The sequence below is a fragment of the Hemicordylus capensis genome, chromosome 4 (genome assembly GCF_027244095.1).
Source record: "Hemicordylus capensis ecotype Gifberg chromosome 4, rHemCap1.1.pri, whole genome shotgun sequence".
NCBI classification, from domain to species: Eukaryota; Metazoa; Chordata; class Lepidosauria; order Squamata; family Cordylidae; genus Hemicordylus; species Hemicordylus capensis.
In genome coordinates, this window is record NC_069660.1 from 157,875,344 (window position 1) to 157,894,254 (window position 18,911).

The 18,911-nt window shown below is 41.3% G+C and overlaps 1 protein-coding gene across 5 annotated transcripts in view; it reads right to left on the bottom strand.

The window, feature by feature from the left end:
- Positions 1-18,897, bottom strand: part of RASAL2 (RAS protein activator like 2) — a 358,844-nt gene extending 339,947 nt beyond the window's left edge. For 2 of the 5 annotated variants that reach the window (XM_053249711.1, XM_053249709.1), the window contains exon 1: positions 18,348-18,897. In XM_053249711.1, coding sequence (XP_053105686.1) covers positions 18,348-18,528 — 181 coding nt within the window. In that variant the 5' untranslated portion in view covers positions 18,529-18,897. Of the gene's footprint in view, positions 1-11,083; positions 11,103-18,347 lie in introns of those variants that run through there. The other 3 variants (XM_053249708.1, XM_053249710.1, XM_053249713.1) reach the window with 3 other exon arrangements.
- Positions 18,898-18,911: the final 14 nt, after the last annotated feature.

Below are 18,911 nucleotides of genomic sequence, written 5' to 3' on the forward strand. Positions count from 1 at the left end.
GGTAGGGGGCGAGCGAGAGTGGGTGGCTGATACTGAGCAATAAAGCAGGGACTGTGGCGGGGGGGGGGGGGGGCGGCAGCAAGGAGAGCAACAAAGTCCTAGCACACAGATGATCTGTGCAGGTTCAGCTAGTCTCAATTAAACATGGAACACACTATGCATACCTATGAAGAAAAAATACCAATGGTTTCGCTTCACTGACAAACATGTGGATGCACAGAGGAACTACAATGTTCCTATGGAGATGGCTGTGATTAACTATAACCTTGAATGTTGTGTGAATAAATCCTACATTTGCTAGAATTTGTCCAGAAGTGTTGCAGATTTGCAGCTTTTGCAATACATTATAGATTCAAAAACAATACATCCACACCACCTTAAGTGGCGCAGGAGGGAAATGCTCGACTAACATGCAGAAGGTTGTCGGTTCGAATCCCCGCTGGTACCTATATCAGGCAGCAGCGATATAGGAAGATGCTGAAAGGCATCATCTCATACTATGCAGGAGGAGGCAATGGTAAACCCCTCCTGTATTCTACCAAAGAAAACCACAGGGCTCTGTAGGTGCCAGGAGTCGAAATCAACTTGACAGCACACTTTACCTTTACATCCACACAGTACTACTATTATGTACAAAAACAAATATGCAAACATCCAATTGTAACCAGAAGGCCCAAAAAGTCCTCTGCTGTGTTTCAGAAATAGCTTTAAGCTGTCCAGGAAAAGACTAGTATGTAAACCTTTTTAATCTGATGCCCATTTGTTAGCAGCATCCATCCTAATTTGGTGGCAAGTTGTATTGTAGACTTCTGGTTTACGGACCATTCACCAAAGGGGCTACCAAGTATTTGCTGACTGCTAAGCAAACAGAGTGAGAGGGAAACCTATTTGCCATTCCCAGGTGCATTTATTTTGAGAAAATTATCCTAAAAAGAAGAAGCTGAGTATGTAGAGATCCTGTTAGGTGGGAAGGCTGCTTGATTGCTGACCATGTTTCATTTTCTTGAACATTTCAATGTTCAAGGAAATCCAAGGAGCCAGGTTACTTCACTACACACAGCTACAGCCACTCAGTAAACCTTCAGTTTCATCTTAAGCAGTTTTCATTCTTCTTGCTATGCATGGGGTACATAAAAAGAGAACACACACACACACACACACACACACACACACACACACACACACGCCAGCCAATGCAGAAAACTAACTGCTGTCAGTCAAACCTCCAGACAAACAGAATTCGGTCTCAGTGTGCTATTCACTGGCACTGGATCTCAAATACTTATGAAGAGATGCCAAGCATGTAGGAAATGCCTCTGCCAGAATAATCTTTGCCCAAGGCTGCTTCTCTTTTGCTCTCTGATGGATTAAACTCCAGTGTAGCAGAGATACAAACTGCATCCAGTGTAAGGTATAAGTAGACTACTGACTCGCCAACCATTTATTTTTAGTGTAATATTTTCAGTGGCATGATTCCCCCCTCACCCCACCCCCACCCCCCAAAAAAACTAGCTCTGCTGTATGCTCTGTATCAAGTTTCATCATATCTAACACAGTGGAGGAATTTACAGTGAAACTGTTGGGGGAAATCCCAACAACTAAGGAGTATATTTAGACAAGGCATTCCAAGATAATGATCTATAAACATTACAAAAGGGCAGGTTTGAAACATAGGTGTAAATGACCTTTGAAAATTTGTTAAATTTAATTCTACCTCTGCTTCCTTAAATGGAATACACTGCCTTATGTCACAGCAGTGTTTTGAAAGAAAACATTGTTTGAAAAGTATTCATGTGGCAAAATGATAAATTACATTGATAAAACTGTTTCCAAACTCAGATTCCAATTACTGATTCTGACTAATAAGACATCATCTGTAATTACCCAAACCAATTCACAGGGTTAACTCCAAAGGACTCATTCCACAAATACCCCACATTTAAAAAAAATAAATCGCTTTCTGTTTTCTGTGTTTGGTCAAATCAGATGCAACAGCAGCAGTTCACTGTGTTAGGGATTTAATTAAATAAAAAGAAGAGAAGTATCTGATTCTAACAGCACAAGGGGAATGCAGGTGAAGGATACTGAACTTTGCCCACACCTGCTACTTACTCCCTGAAATTCTTCACCTCCGGTGCTTTTGGCCTAACCACACAACTTCGTGTTGGAGCTCAATCTGAGAAGAATAGTACTCAAGGAGAAAAACTATGGGGAAGCAAGGCACTGGGGGTGGAGAAGATTCCATATTCTTCACTCATGAAATACTTTTGTTTTTAAGAACTGGATTTCAACCTCCTCTATGTAATCAGGACTGTTATGCATTTGAGAATATAATTTTGTATTTTAAAAAATACAACACTACTGCTGCCGCATATAGCTTGGCTCTATGCAAGCTTTGTCATCAGTATTCATTGCTAATTCTGTTAGATGTATTGAGGAATGAACTAATGGCATATAGTCAAAAGCCAAAGACATCTAAGTAAATGGTTACAATTAAAAAGGTGCATAAATTCAGTTCGTAATGTATTGCACCATATAGAAACTGAAGAAACATTCAAACATCTAGACAACCCACAGTGACAAGAATGTTCACCAAATGTATGCACTTTGAAAGGAATAGATCATGATCAGATGCTTCACACCCCATCATATGGAAACTTTCTCCAAAGAAAGAAAAAAGAAATTAAAACCAGGTTTCCAGGATGAGTACACTTTTACAACTTACAACATACTAAATTGTGCTATGCAGTGACAAATTACCTCTACAAAATAAAAGATGCTCTAATGAAAGATTTCCACAGGGCAGACCAGTGGTTCCCAACCTGTGGTACTCCAGATGTTGCTCAACTACAACTCCCAGCAGCCCCAACCACATTACTTCATAGTTACTCTGAATATGTATATACCACTCTTCAACCAAAGTTCACAAAGCGGTTTACAAAGAATAATATATAAATAAAATGGCCCTCTGTCCCCAAAGGGCTCACAATATAAAAAGAAACATAAGGCAGTTACCAGCAACAGCCACTGGAGGGATGCTGTGCTGGGGCTGGATAGGGCCAGTATAGCTGGGGTTGCTGGGAGTTATAGTTCAACAACATCTGGAGGAACCCTGGTTAGGAACCACTGGAGTAGTAACCGTCTAGTACTCTTGGAATAAAACTAGTTAAGAGTCAAGGTCGTGTGTAAGGTAGGAGTTTGAGCTGGCAAGTCTCTAATTCAAACCACACTTGGCTGTAAATCTGCTAGTTACCAAGCTATTTTTCTCTTGGCTTGGTACTAAAAAAACCCACTACCGCATAAGCATACGGTGATAATAATTAGTTTTGTTGCAGGAATTACTAAAATACCAGGTGGGTTCAGATGACTTGCTTATTCAGTCATGGACACTCTCCAGCCCATATGCTCCCTTTCCCCCCACTCCCCTTTACCTCTTTGGCTACATTATCAAGCTACGATGTCAATGTCATGGCTTAAGTCACAGTTCATTCAAACCCAGAATTGTGCTTTTATATGCTGCTTGGTTTGTAAGCCACAATTAAACTAGAATTGAATATTGGTTTCAAATGCTGGTTTAATTGTGGTTTATAAATCACAATTAGAGCACAACTCCCAGAGTGGACTGAGGAGCTGTAGTTTGAACAAACCATGATGTCAACAGATGTGAGCAAAGGAGAGCAGGGAAGAGGGACTGTGTGGTCTCAGGTCACATTGACAACCTAATAAGCCATAATTTATTCCGTCATATGAATCCAGCATGTGCTAAATGTTTTGAACACATAAAGCAAATGTCTGAAATATTAAATTCCCTGAAAATGCATGATAAGTTATGAATTCTTTCTCCTAAAAATGCTGATAAAGCATAAAAACAAGGTCAGAAATATTAAGAGTGGCTGAGCTGTGTTAAGAAAAACTATTTCTTTTTTTAATCTTGTGCCAATTCTGTACGTTATGTTAAAGCTCTTTATGTTTTATAATTAGACCAGATTATGCCTTTACTAGTTAAAACATCAGACCTAAATTTAAAGTTTATTTTACTCCCCAGACATTAAAGAAAGCAAACTATTTGATAAGACATAAGTTTCACATGTGCAAAATAGAGATCAGTTTTACCATTACTAATAAATTTTGTTAGCCGTCCCATAACAAATTGTTCTCTGGACAGCTCACAATACAACATTAAAAACTTCCAAAACCACCCCCCCCACAACAAAATACAGTACAAAACATTTAAAAACTTTTTTAAAAAATCAATTTTAAGAAGCCTTAGTAAAGAGAACGATCTTTACCTGGCATCTAAGAGAACAAAGTGATGGTGCCAGGCGAACCTCACTGGAAAGCTATTCCATAAATGGGGTGCCACTGCTGAAAAGGTTTGAGCTATGCTGAGGAACCCTATCCATTCCTGCTCAGTGTTCATTGTCACAGACTGGCTGGCAGGATGCATGAAAGAACTGCACTTATTCTGTGAGCAGGCTTACTCCTAGGCTACCATAATGTGCCTGTAACTCTTAGCAGCGCCCTCTCCTCCACTGTAAGTGATGCAGGATATTTGGTAAAGGAATGAGAAGGAATAAAACTTCCTGATTAAAAAAAACCACAATACTTAACTGTGTTGTTTATTATATAAAATATACAGGCCAATCTGTAGCCAGTGTGATGTAGTGGTTAGAGTGCTGGACTAGGACCAGGGAGACCCGAGTTCAAATCCCCATTCAGCCATACTTGCTGGGTGACTCTGGGCCAATCACTTCTCTCTCAGCCTAACCTACTTCACAGGGTTGTTGTGAGGAGAAACTCAAGTACGTAGTACACTGCTCTGGGCTCCTTGGAGGAAGAGCGGGATATAAAACATTAAAAATAAATAATAAATCTATCTATATGCAAGTGTTATCTCCCCTAAACCTTTTCTGATTCTCCCTCCTACATTCCACAGAACAGGGAACTGAAGAAGAGCTGATGGAGCAACCCCCAGTCATCTGAATCCAAGTCTCCAATATTAATGTCTAATTCATTATGCACACAGCTTCTATCTCATCTAAAGCATGAAGAGAATTCATAGTAGCAATGTTGAGGTATCATTCAAGAAGGAAAAAGTACAAAGGGAAGGGGAGTTCATACCATCAGCTCCTATAAAGAGCAACACTGACCTGAGAGAACTGTTTGGGTAAACCTCACCCTACCCTTTCACATGGTATACCTGCCTTCAGGGGAAGGAAGAGGAGGCATCCAGGTGCAAGCTCCTAGAAAGACCTGCACTGGACTGTTTCATCTTTTGTAATTTGTGTTGTTGTGTTGTTCACACTGTAAGTTACATCAAATGTTAAGCTAGTATATAAATATAGTAAATAAATATATCACTGGTAGTTATGCATGCCTTAGTTGTTTTGAAGGAAAACTAGTATATTATATGTGGGATTGCTCTTAAAAACAATTTGGAAACTTCATCTGATACAAATTGTTAAGAAGCTGTTTACTAGAGCCAGTTTTAGAGAGGTGGACCTGCACCAATTTCACTGGCTGCTGGGTACCATTTAAGATGCTGGTTATTACCTTTAAACCCCTAAATAGGTATTAAAAATGGATTCACAGTGGCCAATAATAAGTTTTATCAGGAACTGACAAATTGGTATGATTCCCCCACTCCCCTGCCACCCCATCCTGGAATCTGAACTGTTTGGCCAACAGTCCATTATGGTAGAAGAGTAAGCCATATTATTACGAAAATCACAAAAACAATTTAAAAGCTTCACTGTGAAAGGCACTACATCCAAATTAATGTGCTCCACAATCCAGATCAAAAATTTTTAAAAATCCATGGTTTAAACAAACAAACAAACAAACAAATAAAATTTTAAACCTAAACAGTTTGGGGCCAGACTATCTTAAGGACTTTCCCACCACCACTGCCCCCAGATAGGACCCTGCCATCACCTGTAGCGGTCCTTTCTTATATGATCCACCACTGGTGGAGGACCAGTTAGTGTGAATAAAGGAAAGGACCTTCTCTATAGAAGTGACCAAATTATGGAATTTCTTTTCCCATCAGGTTTGCCTAGCCCCATTTTTTTGGTTTCCCATCACCAAGTTAAAACTTTTCTGTTTACTTGCTTTCTGTGAAATGGAATTTAATTGTGTGTGTGTTCGTGCATATACACAGTAGCTGAAGGAGGTAGAAACTGTAGTGTCTTACCCACTATATTTCTATTTTGTTAATCAACTAGACAGACTAGTAAAATGGCTTGAAGTTTGCAAGCATATTAACGTCTTATCTCACTGTGTTTCTAGTATTTTCTCCAATGCAGTGAGGTCTCATTCCCCATGCTGTCCAATAGGAGAGTTTTCCCTCATTTTCTGGGACATTCACACATTTTTCTGGCATTTGGGGTTTGTTTTTTGGTACTCTATAACCTACCTGTGAAAATGGCATTTTTCTATCTTTTGTGATTGGTTTGAGAGTTTCATGTTAGTAGTCTTTTCGTTCTTATTATGCTTTTATGTATATTATTTGTTATATTGCAAACCACCTTAAGCACTCAACTTTGAGTGGCAAAACAGGATATAAATTTGGTAAATAAAACATGAAATTACATGAGGGATACAGGAACACTACATCAGCATCATAAGCAGACAGATCAATCTGGATAGTGGAAATGAGAGTGCCAAACATCTCTTCCATCCACACAAGACAGTAGTTCTTCACACCAACTGTACATATTCATCTTTTCCCAGCCTTCCTTAAAAGCAGAAAGTAGTTTACTTAACAATTAACATTCAACATACATTATTCTCTGTCAAGCACTGTGATACAAATTATGGCTGAGCCTTATCAAAAATTTTCTGTTCAAATTTGGTGGTGGTGCCACTTCTTTTTACATCCTGGCCTTCTCTCAAGATCAATATTGTGTTTTCCCCTTTCATAGTCTAATCATAAAAATCAAACATGGTCACATACTGTTTTTCAACCACAAAAAAGTTAAAGTGCTTTATATAGCAAATAGATATGAGAAGATGGTTTCATGTCCAAAGGAGTTCACTATCAATCTTTCTCGTACCCACGCATGAATAAGTACAACAAATCCTATTTTTCAGCACATACAGTATGTGCTTTTAAAGCTAAATCAGCTTAAAAGTATTTTTTTCCTAAATTAAAGATAAATATTAGATATCTATACCAAAAAGAGAGCAAGCGTGCAATGGTCCAAAGAATGAGCTGTGAGCCAATTAGTTCCCAATATTAAGTTTACTCTCATGCTCATGAGATAATGTTTTAAGAATTATTGAGTGAAGGCATCAAAGCACTTACAAACTTAGGAAAAAACAATGCATATGTGCCAATTTGTACTAACAGTCAGTGCTGAACAGGGAGACCTATACAACTTTGTACTGCATAATTATTTCCAAAGCATCCCCTCCCCACAACAAGCAATCCTACTCTCTGTATCATTTCAGACCTCATCTCATCTAAGAGGCAAGCTGAGAATCTGCACCAATATTGCTATGCTAAAATAAATAACCAGTGTCTGTCTTAGAAAATGTATCTATGGAAGTATTATGCATTTTCAATCAAGTCACTAGTGCTGAAGAAAACAGTTCAAAGCCCTTTCCTCACTAGTCAAGCCAGAAAGTTGAGGTGCATTTGTATTCTTATGCAAATTTCCATCAGACACCACAGCACATCTGCTCAAGAAAATGCCATTTTCCCACAGTATACTGAATGAGTATTAGTTAAGTACCTGCCAGTGCTTGTACAATAAAGAAGGTTCTTAAGAAGGCACTCAGCCACAAACACTCCCTCCAAGTACCAAGTTTATTCCATACCCCCCCACCCCACTGTAGAAAATATTTCTTCCCTCTTTGGGATACTCAATCATTATTTAAAAAACAATGAGCTGTGTATCAGGAGATATAGTGTTCAGTGCTATATTATAATCTATTACTAATTTATAAAACATTTGGAGCACTATGCACTTTATAATCAGTACATATTCACCTCAACACACACAACAATATGAGGTAGACAGTCACTGCTTACTTTTAAGCAAATTGTGACCGCTCTGACTCAAGTGTGACCTTGGACAAATCACATATGACACTGGTAGTGCGAGGAGGCCTTTGAAATAACTTCCACTTGGCAGTCATAATGTAGAACAACTCGCCAAAGTGTGTCATTTCCAAATCTCTACCAAGAGTGCCCGTGGAGATTCACTGCAATTTCTCATGCAACGGGGCAAGCTGCTCTGCATATTACAGATTATACGGGGCAAAATGATTTCAAGCAGCATTTGACTGGCATTTGGAGCACTTAGAACAGCCCTGAAACTCAGTCGACATGAACAGCAGATCTAGGAATATTTTTACTACATGATCTGCTGCTTAGACAGACTGAGCTTTGGGTCCTAACTAAAGGTGATGACAGCAAACTCACAGGCAGCCCCAATGACATATAAAGTTGGGGCAGATTCTTAGAGCAGAAGGATACATGGAAGAGGAGCGCTGAATCATCTGAAGCCTCTTCCTTCCCCAGGCACCTTTCTCTCATCTAGTATAGGATAAATGTGATTGGAAGTGAGGTTACATGGAGGTTTAGCAGCCTTCACCCACATGTCCCTTTTGTCCTAATTTGACCCTCCAGCCCCTACTTTATACAGGAATGGAACTCACATAAACTAGCAGGTCTGCCACCACTGCATGCAGTTTTAAGCCCCAGTTTTTGACTGAACTGGACCGCTCAAATTACCTATAAATAAAAAGCTTGTGTTATCAATGTAAATAAGTATTGTTAAGAAATTTTTTTAAGCTTACAACAAATGCCCTACTAGGAAATGTTTTGATCTACAACTGCTAATGAAGCAAATTATTACGTTACAATAATTAAGACTATCAGACATAAGATAGAGAAACTGACTTTTTCCACTAAGTTTATCTAGGCTGCAGTCCTAGACACACTTACAGTAAGTAAGTCTCATTGAACTCAATGGGACCTGCTTCCATTTAAACATGCATAGGATTACACTGACCAAGTGTTATTTTAACACTCTCATCTAAGTTGTATTGCGGTGTGTGTGTGTGTGTGTGTGTGTGTGTGTGATCTGCCTGAGGAACTATACCAGTGATTGATCAACTATGGTGCGAAGGACAACAATGAGATCTCAGCTAGTTCAGGCTGAACAATAAATGGTATCAGAATGTGTCACAATCCCATTTCTTCTCTCTTCCTCTTGTTTAAAAATAGCAAGTAAGGTTGTTGCCCTTTAATACCGAGTTTTAATGTGTCCCTCTGCTTAATATACTGTAAAGGTCACTAGTATCTCAGGCTGCCTCTAAATTTCATCAAAGTAAACTTTCTACACTTAAAGTTGAAATAAGAAACATACAAAGTTTACTTTGTTGAAACTTAAGAGGCAGTCGTACTGAATGCAGTCCAACATACTAGTGACTTTTCAGGATGCTTAGTAGAGGAACAAGTTAGAAAGAATTCAGTGTTAAAGCTGAATTCTAACTCTCCATGTCTTATATAGATTAAGCTTAAAGTTACTTGAATGTTCACAGCATTTCATCCTCTTAAATTCACAAGACTAATTACTTTTATATTTAGTGGTACAAAGCAAGCAACAACAACAAACGGGAGCCAATGTGATTCAGCCATGGCATATCATGCCACAGTTCTCAAAAACAGGAGGGATGTTTTTCTTAAGGAAATATAGGTAGTAAATAGGAGGAGATAAAGTTTGTTTCCTGCAACATCAGGAGCTCAACGTGACAAAGCCCCCCCACCCCGCAAAACCCCCCACCATTTTTGAAGCACAATAATTTCCAGAAGAAACTGCTAGAAGCAAGGAGGCCCAGCTAGTGGTGTGGGAATTATCCAGTAAATTAGCATGGTCAAAATGGGGGAAGGGACCTTGTTTGAGAAAGGCATCCATAACCACACCATAGTGTTACCCAACTCTATCGACAGACTTTAGCAAATACTTGTTCAGACTAGATGCATTCTCATAAACTGAATACAGAACTTTTGTTTAAAAACTCTGCTTGAAATTACTTTCCCCCATTTCTGATGTTGCAGAGCCCTTCTGGAGTGCAGGGAATGCTCCAGAATCAAAAGGTGCTTGCGCAAGGCTCCTGCCGCACCCCTGCAAACCAGCTTGGGTTACATTGATGGAGGTGTTCTAAAAATCTAACAATACATATTAGCAAGATGTCAAGTGCTAAAGCAGAAAGACATCACTACTCAACAGATATGACATTTTTAAGACATGGAATTGCTCTTATCAAGTAGTTTCAGTGTCTGTAAACCTAACATGGGAAATATTTATACATAGAATTGATGTCCATGATATGGGAATATGAAGCAGCACCTCAGTTTTTAGCATATACCCAAGGGAATTCAAATTCTCCTCTTTACCAAACAGCATGTCACATTACTGCAGCAAATCTGGGATATCACTATCCCAGGTTACAAACTGCAGCCAGTTAGCTATACTGCTCAAGGTAACTTCTGTTCTTACCACTTCTGTGAAAGGAACAGGACAACTCATATCAATTATAAAATAAAGGACTGAACAGAAACACGAGTGGGTACCTTTGCAAGCAGTCATTACTACTGGTTTAAGCAGGACAGAATTCAAAACATCCTACATAGACAGACACATTCACAGAGGGCACTGTAATGATTTTATTAGCCAAACTAAACAGAAGCATGACCTGCACATGACTTAATACTTTGTGAAGGTATTTGGAAGCAGAATGTTTATCATCTCTTTCCAATGCCACACAAACAGTTTTCTAAAATGGATACCCTCTCCCTCTCTCCACCCCCCTAAAATTAAAAAAGCAGCAGATTAAGGATTTGAGATCATCTAATTCAACCATTCATTTGTGGTACTCAACCACCGGCAGAAATACAGCAGGGTCCAAGAAGATAAAGAGCAGCCAGAGACATGGGTGGGGCTGGGGGGGGAGGTCATTTAGCTGATTTAGGCCTCCCACAGAAGCTAGGTAAACATTTCAGGGTCACATTGAAAATACATCCCAGAATGAAGCTACTCTTTTGCACGGAAATCATTATCACACTACTGACCTGCCACAGCAGCTGGTTATTCTGATGCATTGTTTCTAAATCTTCTCCCCAGTGCCCACAGATACAAGTTGCATAGCCTCTGCAACTGGACTGGTTCCCTATAATGACTCTGAATAAGCTCCCTGGACAGATGCAAGCTGAATGGTACACAGTTCCTATAACAAGGATGTGCAAAATTAATCAGATTTGAAGAGTAGCCAACTTCTAATTAAATAACTGTTTCCTCTAACCAATCTCTTTTTGAACTAAAGTGCCTTTCAATTCCAGCAACCTGAAAATACACTATGCTGTCTGCATCTGCATGGGCACAGGGGGAATACTGAACCTTGGGTGGCCATTATATTGATAGCTCCCATGACAGCAATGCCAGAAGAGTGGTACTTAATATTTCTCATACAAGACAGGCTTCTCCTCCAGTATTATAGGTGACATGCCCAATGTTTACTGGGCATCACAGACCACAAGGCCAGGCTCACCACTACCATTTCCCCTTGCTAGGTTAGCATGCTTCTTTGATAAACATGAAAAGCTCCTCAGTGCTATAAATATCTATGGCATAACATGCCATACATACATCCTTAGAAACTACATTTAGATAGCACACTAGCATGGAATTGTTTTGGTATGCAAAACAAACAAATCAAGTTGTGTTTGGTTTGTTCCTGTGCATTAAATTCACAAGAATATATCCAGGTCAATCTCTTCAAGGCAAGGACAGGATTAAAACAATCTGATAATATATATTTACGTCAGTCCATGTACCACTTAAACAAAACAAGATCCTGTAAAGTGGGGGAAGCGTACACTTTCCAAGGTATTTTTTCCTGAACAGTAGAAATAGCAATCTCTGCAGTTTTGTTTTGAAATGAGCTAGAAATAATTTATTGCCCTTGGATCAACTTCTAAAAAGTTACTTCTATGGTCAAGCCATGCTTTAGAAGACAAAAAAACTCACAAGCTTGATTAGCTAGCTACACAGTTGCACAAGCACATAGACAGCAATGCTTAGTATCCATCTGCATTTCATCTACTGAATAAGATATATATATGGATTCCTTATACTGTAGCTACCTTGGAAGTGTTCATCACCATGTAGATTTTTAATGTTACAACTTGTAATGGACAGCCTTATGTAAACCCAGTTTTGTGTACAGTATTATGAAACCGGTGGGATTCAAATTGTATGCAGTGAACCTCCCCAAGACAAGGACACAATTAAGACTTCCTCAAGGATAACTAGAGTACTGCCTGACAATGTTCTTTCTTGGTCACAGCCAAGAGAGTTTAGACTCATACTACAAAAGAAAACAGAGGAGGAAGAATACATGTAGACCTAGTATATTGCTAAGTCTTGGGGAAGAAGCTCCTTACCAGTAGTAATTAACACAAGGGATAGGATACACTATTTTATTTATTTGTTTGTTTATTTAATCAATCAAATTTACACCCTGCCCAAATTTATGTCTCTGGGCGGCCAACAGCGATTAACACACATATAGAAGTTAAAACAATTCAATATAAAACACATATAAAGTTAAAATACAATAATTTAAAAACCATAAAATTAAACAGTATTTTTTTATTAAAAACCTGAGGAAGCTTGGGTTAAAAAAACACGTTTTCAAATGTTTTTTAAAAATAGCCAGAGATGGGGAGGATCGTAACTCAGCAGGGAGCGCATTCCACCATCTCAGGGCAGCAGCCGAGAAGGCCCGTCTCTGTGTGACCACCAAACGAGTTGGCAGTAGCTGGAGACGGACTTCCTCAGACGACCTCAATGGGCGGTGGGATTCGCAGCAAAGAAGACGCTCTCTTAGCACTGTTATTTAGAGGTGAAAGGAGAAACACCATTTAACTATGCACAGTGGTAAGAAATGAGAAAGAACTTGAGTCTTCTGACAATTTTCTAATCCTTGCTAGCAATGATGGAGGTTTTCTGGAAAGTATGAAATGGAAAATTTCTTGGAAATTTTGCAGGATCTTTGTTCTGATGCCCTAAATAGTCTGATCTGAACTGGCATGCTTGACCTATATATTTAGAAAGCAAAGCTTTTAAGAGACCCTATAAGTTTTATGTACTGCATAAATGCAGGAGGTTGGACTAAATGGCCTGCAAAGGTCCCCTCCAACTCTAAATACCTCAGAAGTGTTTGTAATAGTCATGCATTTGAACTAAAATATTTGATTCCGGAAAAAAGTTAAATATTGTTTGAATATTATATTCAAGCATATTTAGGGGTTTCTATGGAAAGTATTTTTATTTGAATGCTTGTACAAATTTAAACACTTGTTTAAATTTTAAGGAAACAAATTAAAGTACTGAGAGTGGCAACATACTAATTTTAGCACACACAAAGAGCTGTGCATGATATGCCATTGTTATCCATTTACCTACTTAACTCTCTCAGTGAAGCCACATTTACACCGTCAGTTTTATTGTCAATCTATGTAGAAGCACTTGCATTACATGTTCGTTCCAATTCAGAATGATGAACATTTGATTCAGAACTGCTTCAGCCTCATTTTCTTTTGCCAAAGAATGGTTCTACCTATGAGTTACGGGCAAGGGCAATTTATCATACTTCATCCTTTTCATTAGTTGTACTTATGACTGATTCTCCAGCAGCAAGAGATATTGAGAAACAGAAATAAGTTTAGTAGCAGTGCATTCATTTGTTAGTATATTGCTCTTTTTTGTCTTAAGCTGAAAGTCTTCTAGTTCCAACCTCAAGATGCAACACACACACACACACACACACACCCTTCTCTGCCTGTGCAGGGACCTTTTGGATTTGTTTATTTACACACCTTCTTCCACAGTGACACAAATCAACTTCATTGGGATATATACTGTATATTACAGAAAGATGGCTGCAACCTGGAAGTCTATGGAGGACAACACTTAACCCTGCCTCCAGACAGTGGAGCCACCATTGCCTGGAATACAGACTAGACCTTGCCCTATCAGTTATACATTCTCAACAACAGGCCCTTAACTCTACCCCCCCTTACTTCCCCCCAATTCAATGGGAGCTATTCCCTTCCACTGGGGGAGAAAAAAAGGAACTGCAATGGACAACATTGTTGACCTTTCGCCAGATATGAGTTACCCTAAGAGGTTTTGACACCAGGACCAATTACTTCATGATCACTTTTACTTTCTACCACAAAAATCAATGGTGGCTATTAAGTAATTTTAAGCTGTCATAATGCTGGGCACTTTGCAAATTGATTGACTGTTTGTCTAGCACATTATAACATTAGCACACGAGGCAACATCTCGACTAAGTTGTTATTAAGTTCCATTGAAATTAATGGAATTTAAATCAGGTCTCAACAAATATTCCTTGCTATAGAAGCCATCCCCAAGAAACTTAGGACCCAGACTGCCCTCTATTCCATGGATGGGGCAGATTCAGGCAGTTACACATGCCTTAGTCACATCAAGGCTGGATTACTGTAACGTGCTCTACATGGGGCTGCCCTTAAAGAATATCCGGAAACTGCAGCTAGTGCAAAATGCGGCAGCTAGCCCGGTGGGAGCACATCACACCCATTTTGAAAGAGCTGCACTGGCTACCAGTTTGTTTCCGGGTCCAATTCAAGGTGCTGGTTTTGACCTTTAAAGCCCTTAACGGTTTGGGCCTGGGATACCTGAGGGACCGCCTGCTCCCAAGGGTTGCTGCCCACTTGACGAGGTCATCTGAGGGGGCTCTGCTCCGGGTGCCAACAATGAGGGAGGCTTGGTTGTCATGCATGCAGGACAGGGCCTTCTCTGTTGCTGCCCCCAGACTCTGGAATGCTCTCCCAGTAGCTATTCACTCCTCGGTCTTTTAGAAAAAGTGTAAAATCTTGGCTTTTTGCCCAGGCATTTATCTGATTCTCTGCTGCTGCTCTTTATAGTCTCTGTATTGCTTTTATTTTAAATTTGTAATCAGATTTGTTTTTAAAAAATTTCACTTAATATTTTAATTGTGCCTTTTAAACCATCTTGTGTTTAAATTTTTTTGCTGTAAACCACCTTGGGATTGCTTTAATGCAAGGCGGTATATAAATTTAACAATAAATTCATCCCTTACCTCCAGCAATGCCCTCAGCTCTATGGAGGGGGTGGGCAAAGGACACACTGCCTATTTGCCCCTACCTTGCTTGCTTATTCTTCCTTATGGTCACATGCAATGGATGAACACAAGCAGGGGGGGCAGGTTGCTCCCTCCTCTCCCTGGTTGTGTCCATCTGGCTCAAGCAGGTGAGGGACTGACATGACTAGCAGCAAGATGGAGCAGCCCACCCCCCACCTGTCTTGCTCACTCCTCCTCCAGGTTGCATCTGCCCTTCACCTGGTTCAGGCTACATGGTGAGCTGGCACCTGGGAATGGTCAAGCCCCTACCTAAGTCACTCATAACTAATTTGCCTCATCAATCTCAATGGTGCTTAGTCATGACTAACTAATCGGAATGTTGCCAACTGTCTCCTGCACTAACAAAACCTAGTCCAATAAAATCATCATCTAACCCATTTCATTTCCCTCATTGTCTGAGACTAACATGGCATCAATCGTCCACACTTAAGTAGCAGCTGTCCCTGGAAACCCAGTAACATTGAAGTGCTCAGCAAGAGATCTGGATTAGGAAATCCACTCTCTTTTTACTTCCTCAAAGGCAAAGTTCTACCCACTACAAGATGTTTTAGAACATTGGAAGGGATACAGAACTACAGAATGTCCCACCCCCCCACCCCCCAAAAAATCCCGAACCAAACCATGTTTGCTGTCTTGAATTGCTGATTTTAAGACTGAGTCACAATACATGTCTATAAAAGAACACATTCTTTAAAACAATCTGAGCCTGGGAATAGGCAGGGCGTACTGATATAGATTTATTTTAGGTGGTTACATACCAGGGAGGGTTTGAGAAAGAAATAGGAAATAACACCAAGTCTTGTACATCAGCCAGATAACTAAAGAATTTAACATCCTTTTTCCAGGCTCTCATCAACTTTTGCTATAAATAAGGATGCCAGTGAATGCAAGTCAGTAAGCACAAAGCCACAAGATGAACAACAGAGCCAGTATCTTTTAGGCTTCTACCAATTCATTAATAATCATCTGAAAACCAGCTGGAAGGAGAAGTGAGTGAAGCTTTACTCACACCACGACCTATTCTTGACTCCTTGCAAGCACAAAGGACTTAAATACAGATTACAGAATGATAGCATTTCAAGACTTTGCATTTGTTAGATCCTGGAGTGCCTTGAACTGAGCATCCTGTAGTTGACTTATACAAAATTAGCACAAAGGGCAGCTTGCTAATAATTGTCAACATCTTGACATTTTAACATACATTGGAAAAATTACAGGGTTCTGCTTCCTGACAGCACATGCAGAGTTTTCTTTAAAGTCTACACACTTAAAAATAAAAAGTGAGCTAGTTTTAAACTCATATTAGTCACAAGTCTTTATCCAGGAACAATTCAACTGTGGCTGCAATTTGCCAAAGTTCAGAGCAACACTGAAACATACAACAAATTTGTCCATTCATCAGTATTTAGAAGTGCTGCTGGGTCTGGTGGAACAGCTACCCAGAGGTTTGACAATAGGATGATGAACAAAAGCACATTCTGAAATCTAATCTGTGGGGCTTTTTCTGCTAACATGATGCTTAACTGAACAGAGCTGCTCTTTTTCAGGGCTCGGGAGGAAGCTGGGAAGAGACTGTGCCAGGAGGTGGACACGCAGTCACAAACATGCACAAAGTTACTTAGCTTTTAAGTTTTTCTACTAGTAAAGAACAGTCATGCACTGAGGCAGCCTTTTAACCCTATGATTGATGATCAGTCCTTGTTCTGAGGCAGTTACATGCAGCTTGGCCAGCACGGGTATAGAGGAAGAATCTCATGGGCATATAGAGACCGTAGTACATCTCTTCCCACCAAAATGCTTTCAGAAGATTGATGGTAACAAATACCCCTTTTCTTATCTTCACAAGAAGGGGATGTAACCTAATTTAAAAAAAAAAAAAAGGCTTGCCAGTACAAGCGTTTCAGACCACAGCTTGCCATCACCAACTTCACCATCAGAGGTGAAGGTCACTACTCTGTGCAGAAATGTGAGGTAGAATGGAGGAACTATTCATATTATCCAAACACCACTTGCCTTAAGTGGCAAAGGAAAAAACATGCAGCATGAACTTGGATGCAAATACAGACAAGAGGAGTTGCCTGAAAGTGGGATAAGAATGTATGAAAAGAGTCTGTGCTGGGCAATAACAGGATAACAATAAAACAACTGCTCCCAAATAGTGGGCCAGAACCTGTCAGTGCATTTCAAGCGATGAAGGCGTGAAACCTGCCAAGAACAAATACCCATCAGTGTCACCCTCAAGGGGAGGTAAAGGTTGAGTGTACACATATGAACACACACCCTGAGCAACAAATAGCACTCCAGGTTCCATCACAGACTAGTCCCCTTTCCAAAGCAAACTGGCTTTCACATCAGGGGATGAGACTCACTGACAACCCACAAGCAAACACATTTCACAGCTTTGCCCCCTTAATAAAGTGTATGGATGCTTCACATACTTCTGGAGGTGAACAGCTCTGGGAGGCAGCAGTTCAGGGCTATGGGATGGAAGAGACATGGTGTCCCAATAAGGAAGATCAAGGATGGGCTATGGTAGCCCAGAGGCAGATAAGATCCTCAAAACCCAAGAGCATTAGTGGGTGTGATTTGTAGAGCGATACTTTCTTCCCAGCATCACTGCGTAGTTACAGTCAGACCCTAAACATATTTGAATGCACGGGAGATTGGGGGAAGGGGGAAAAGGGACTTGAATCTCCCTACCTTATACATTGAGGAGGAGCATTAAGCGGGGGGTCGGGGGGGGGGGCTCGTGTTGAAGGAGGACTGTGCACCTGGTGTTCCAAGAGCAAGGAACAGAATTCCGAGCTGTGGAGGAGCAGGGGCGGGGGAGAAACGATGTGATATGACCTCCCCGCTGATCAGGGAAGAGGAGGGGAGCGGTCATATCCAACAGAGAAAAGAGAGAAGGAAATCCCACGCCGGTGATGGGTTGGTCTCGGGGGAGGGGACGCTGGGGAAGAGAGATAAAGGAAGGCAGGTAGGCGAGGAAGGAAGTGAGGAGGGTGGAGGTGGGAGAGGTGCAAGAGGGAACTATGGAGGTGGGTGGGAGGAGGAGGCGAGATGGGAAGAGACCGGAGGGCGCGGGGGGGGGGGCAAGAGAGGGTCTCTCTCTCCCTCCTTACCGTAGACCCGCAGCCAGCCCTGCAGCTGACACACCGACTCTCTCAGGATCCTCTCCAACGTGCTGGCTGCCCCGGCCAGGTCGGCAGGTCCCGGCAGGGAATTCTTCAGGCGCTCCAGGCAGGAGTCTCCTCCTCCTCCTCCTTCCGCAGCCGGCCGCGCTGAGGAAGCGCCGGGCTCCATTCGCCGCTGCTGCCCTGCCGTGGGGTCAAGCACAAGCGAAGCCCCCCACAGCCCACCCGCCAGTCACTCGGTCTCCCTGCTTGCTGCGGCTGGCCCGCCCCTTTCTCGGTCACTGGCCGCCGGCGCGCTCCAACTCCATCCCGAGGCCGCCAGCCGGGACGGACTCGCTGGGTCTTCCCTTCCACCACCACAGCCGCGGCTCTGTCGTCCCGCCTGCCGCTTCTCTCTCAGCCCCGGCGGCGGCATCCCAGGGAGATAGGCAGGAGCAATAGATCACAGAGCCGATAGCCGACCGGCCTCCCTGCCTGCCTCAGGCAGGCATGGCCAGACGGCAGCTGGCCGCTAAGGAGAAACTCGGCCAGGCTCCCTCAATCGCCCATCGA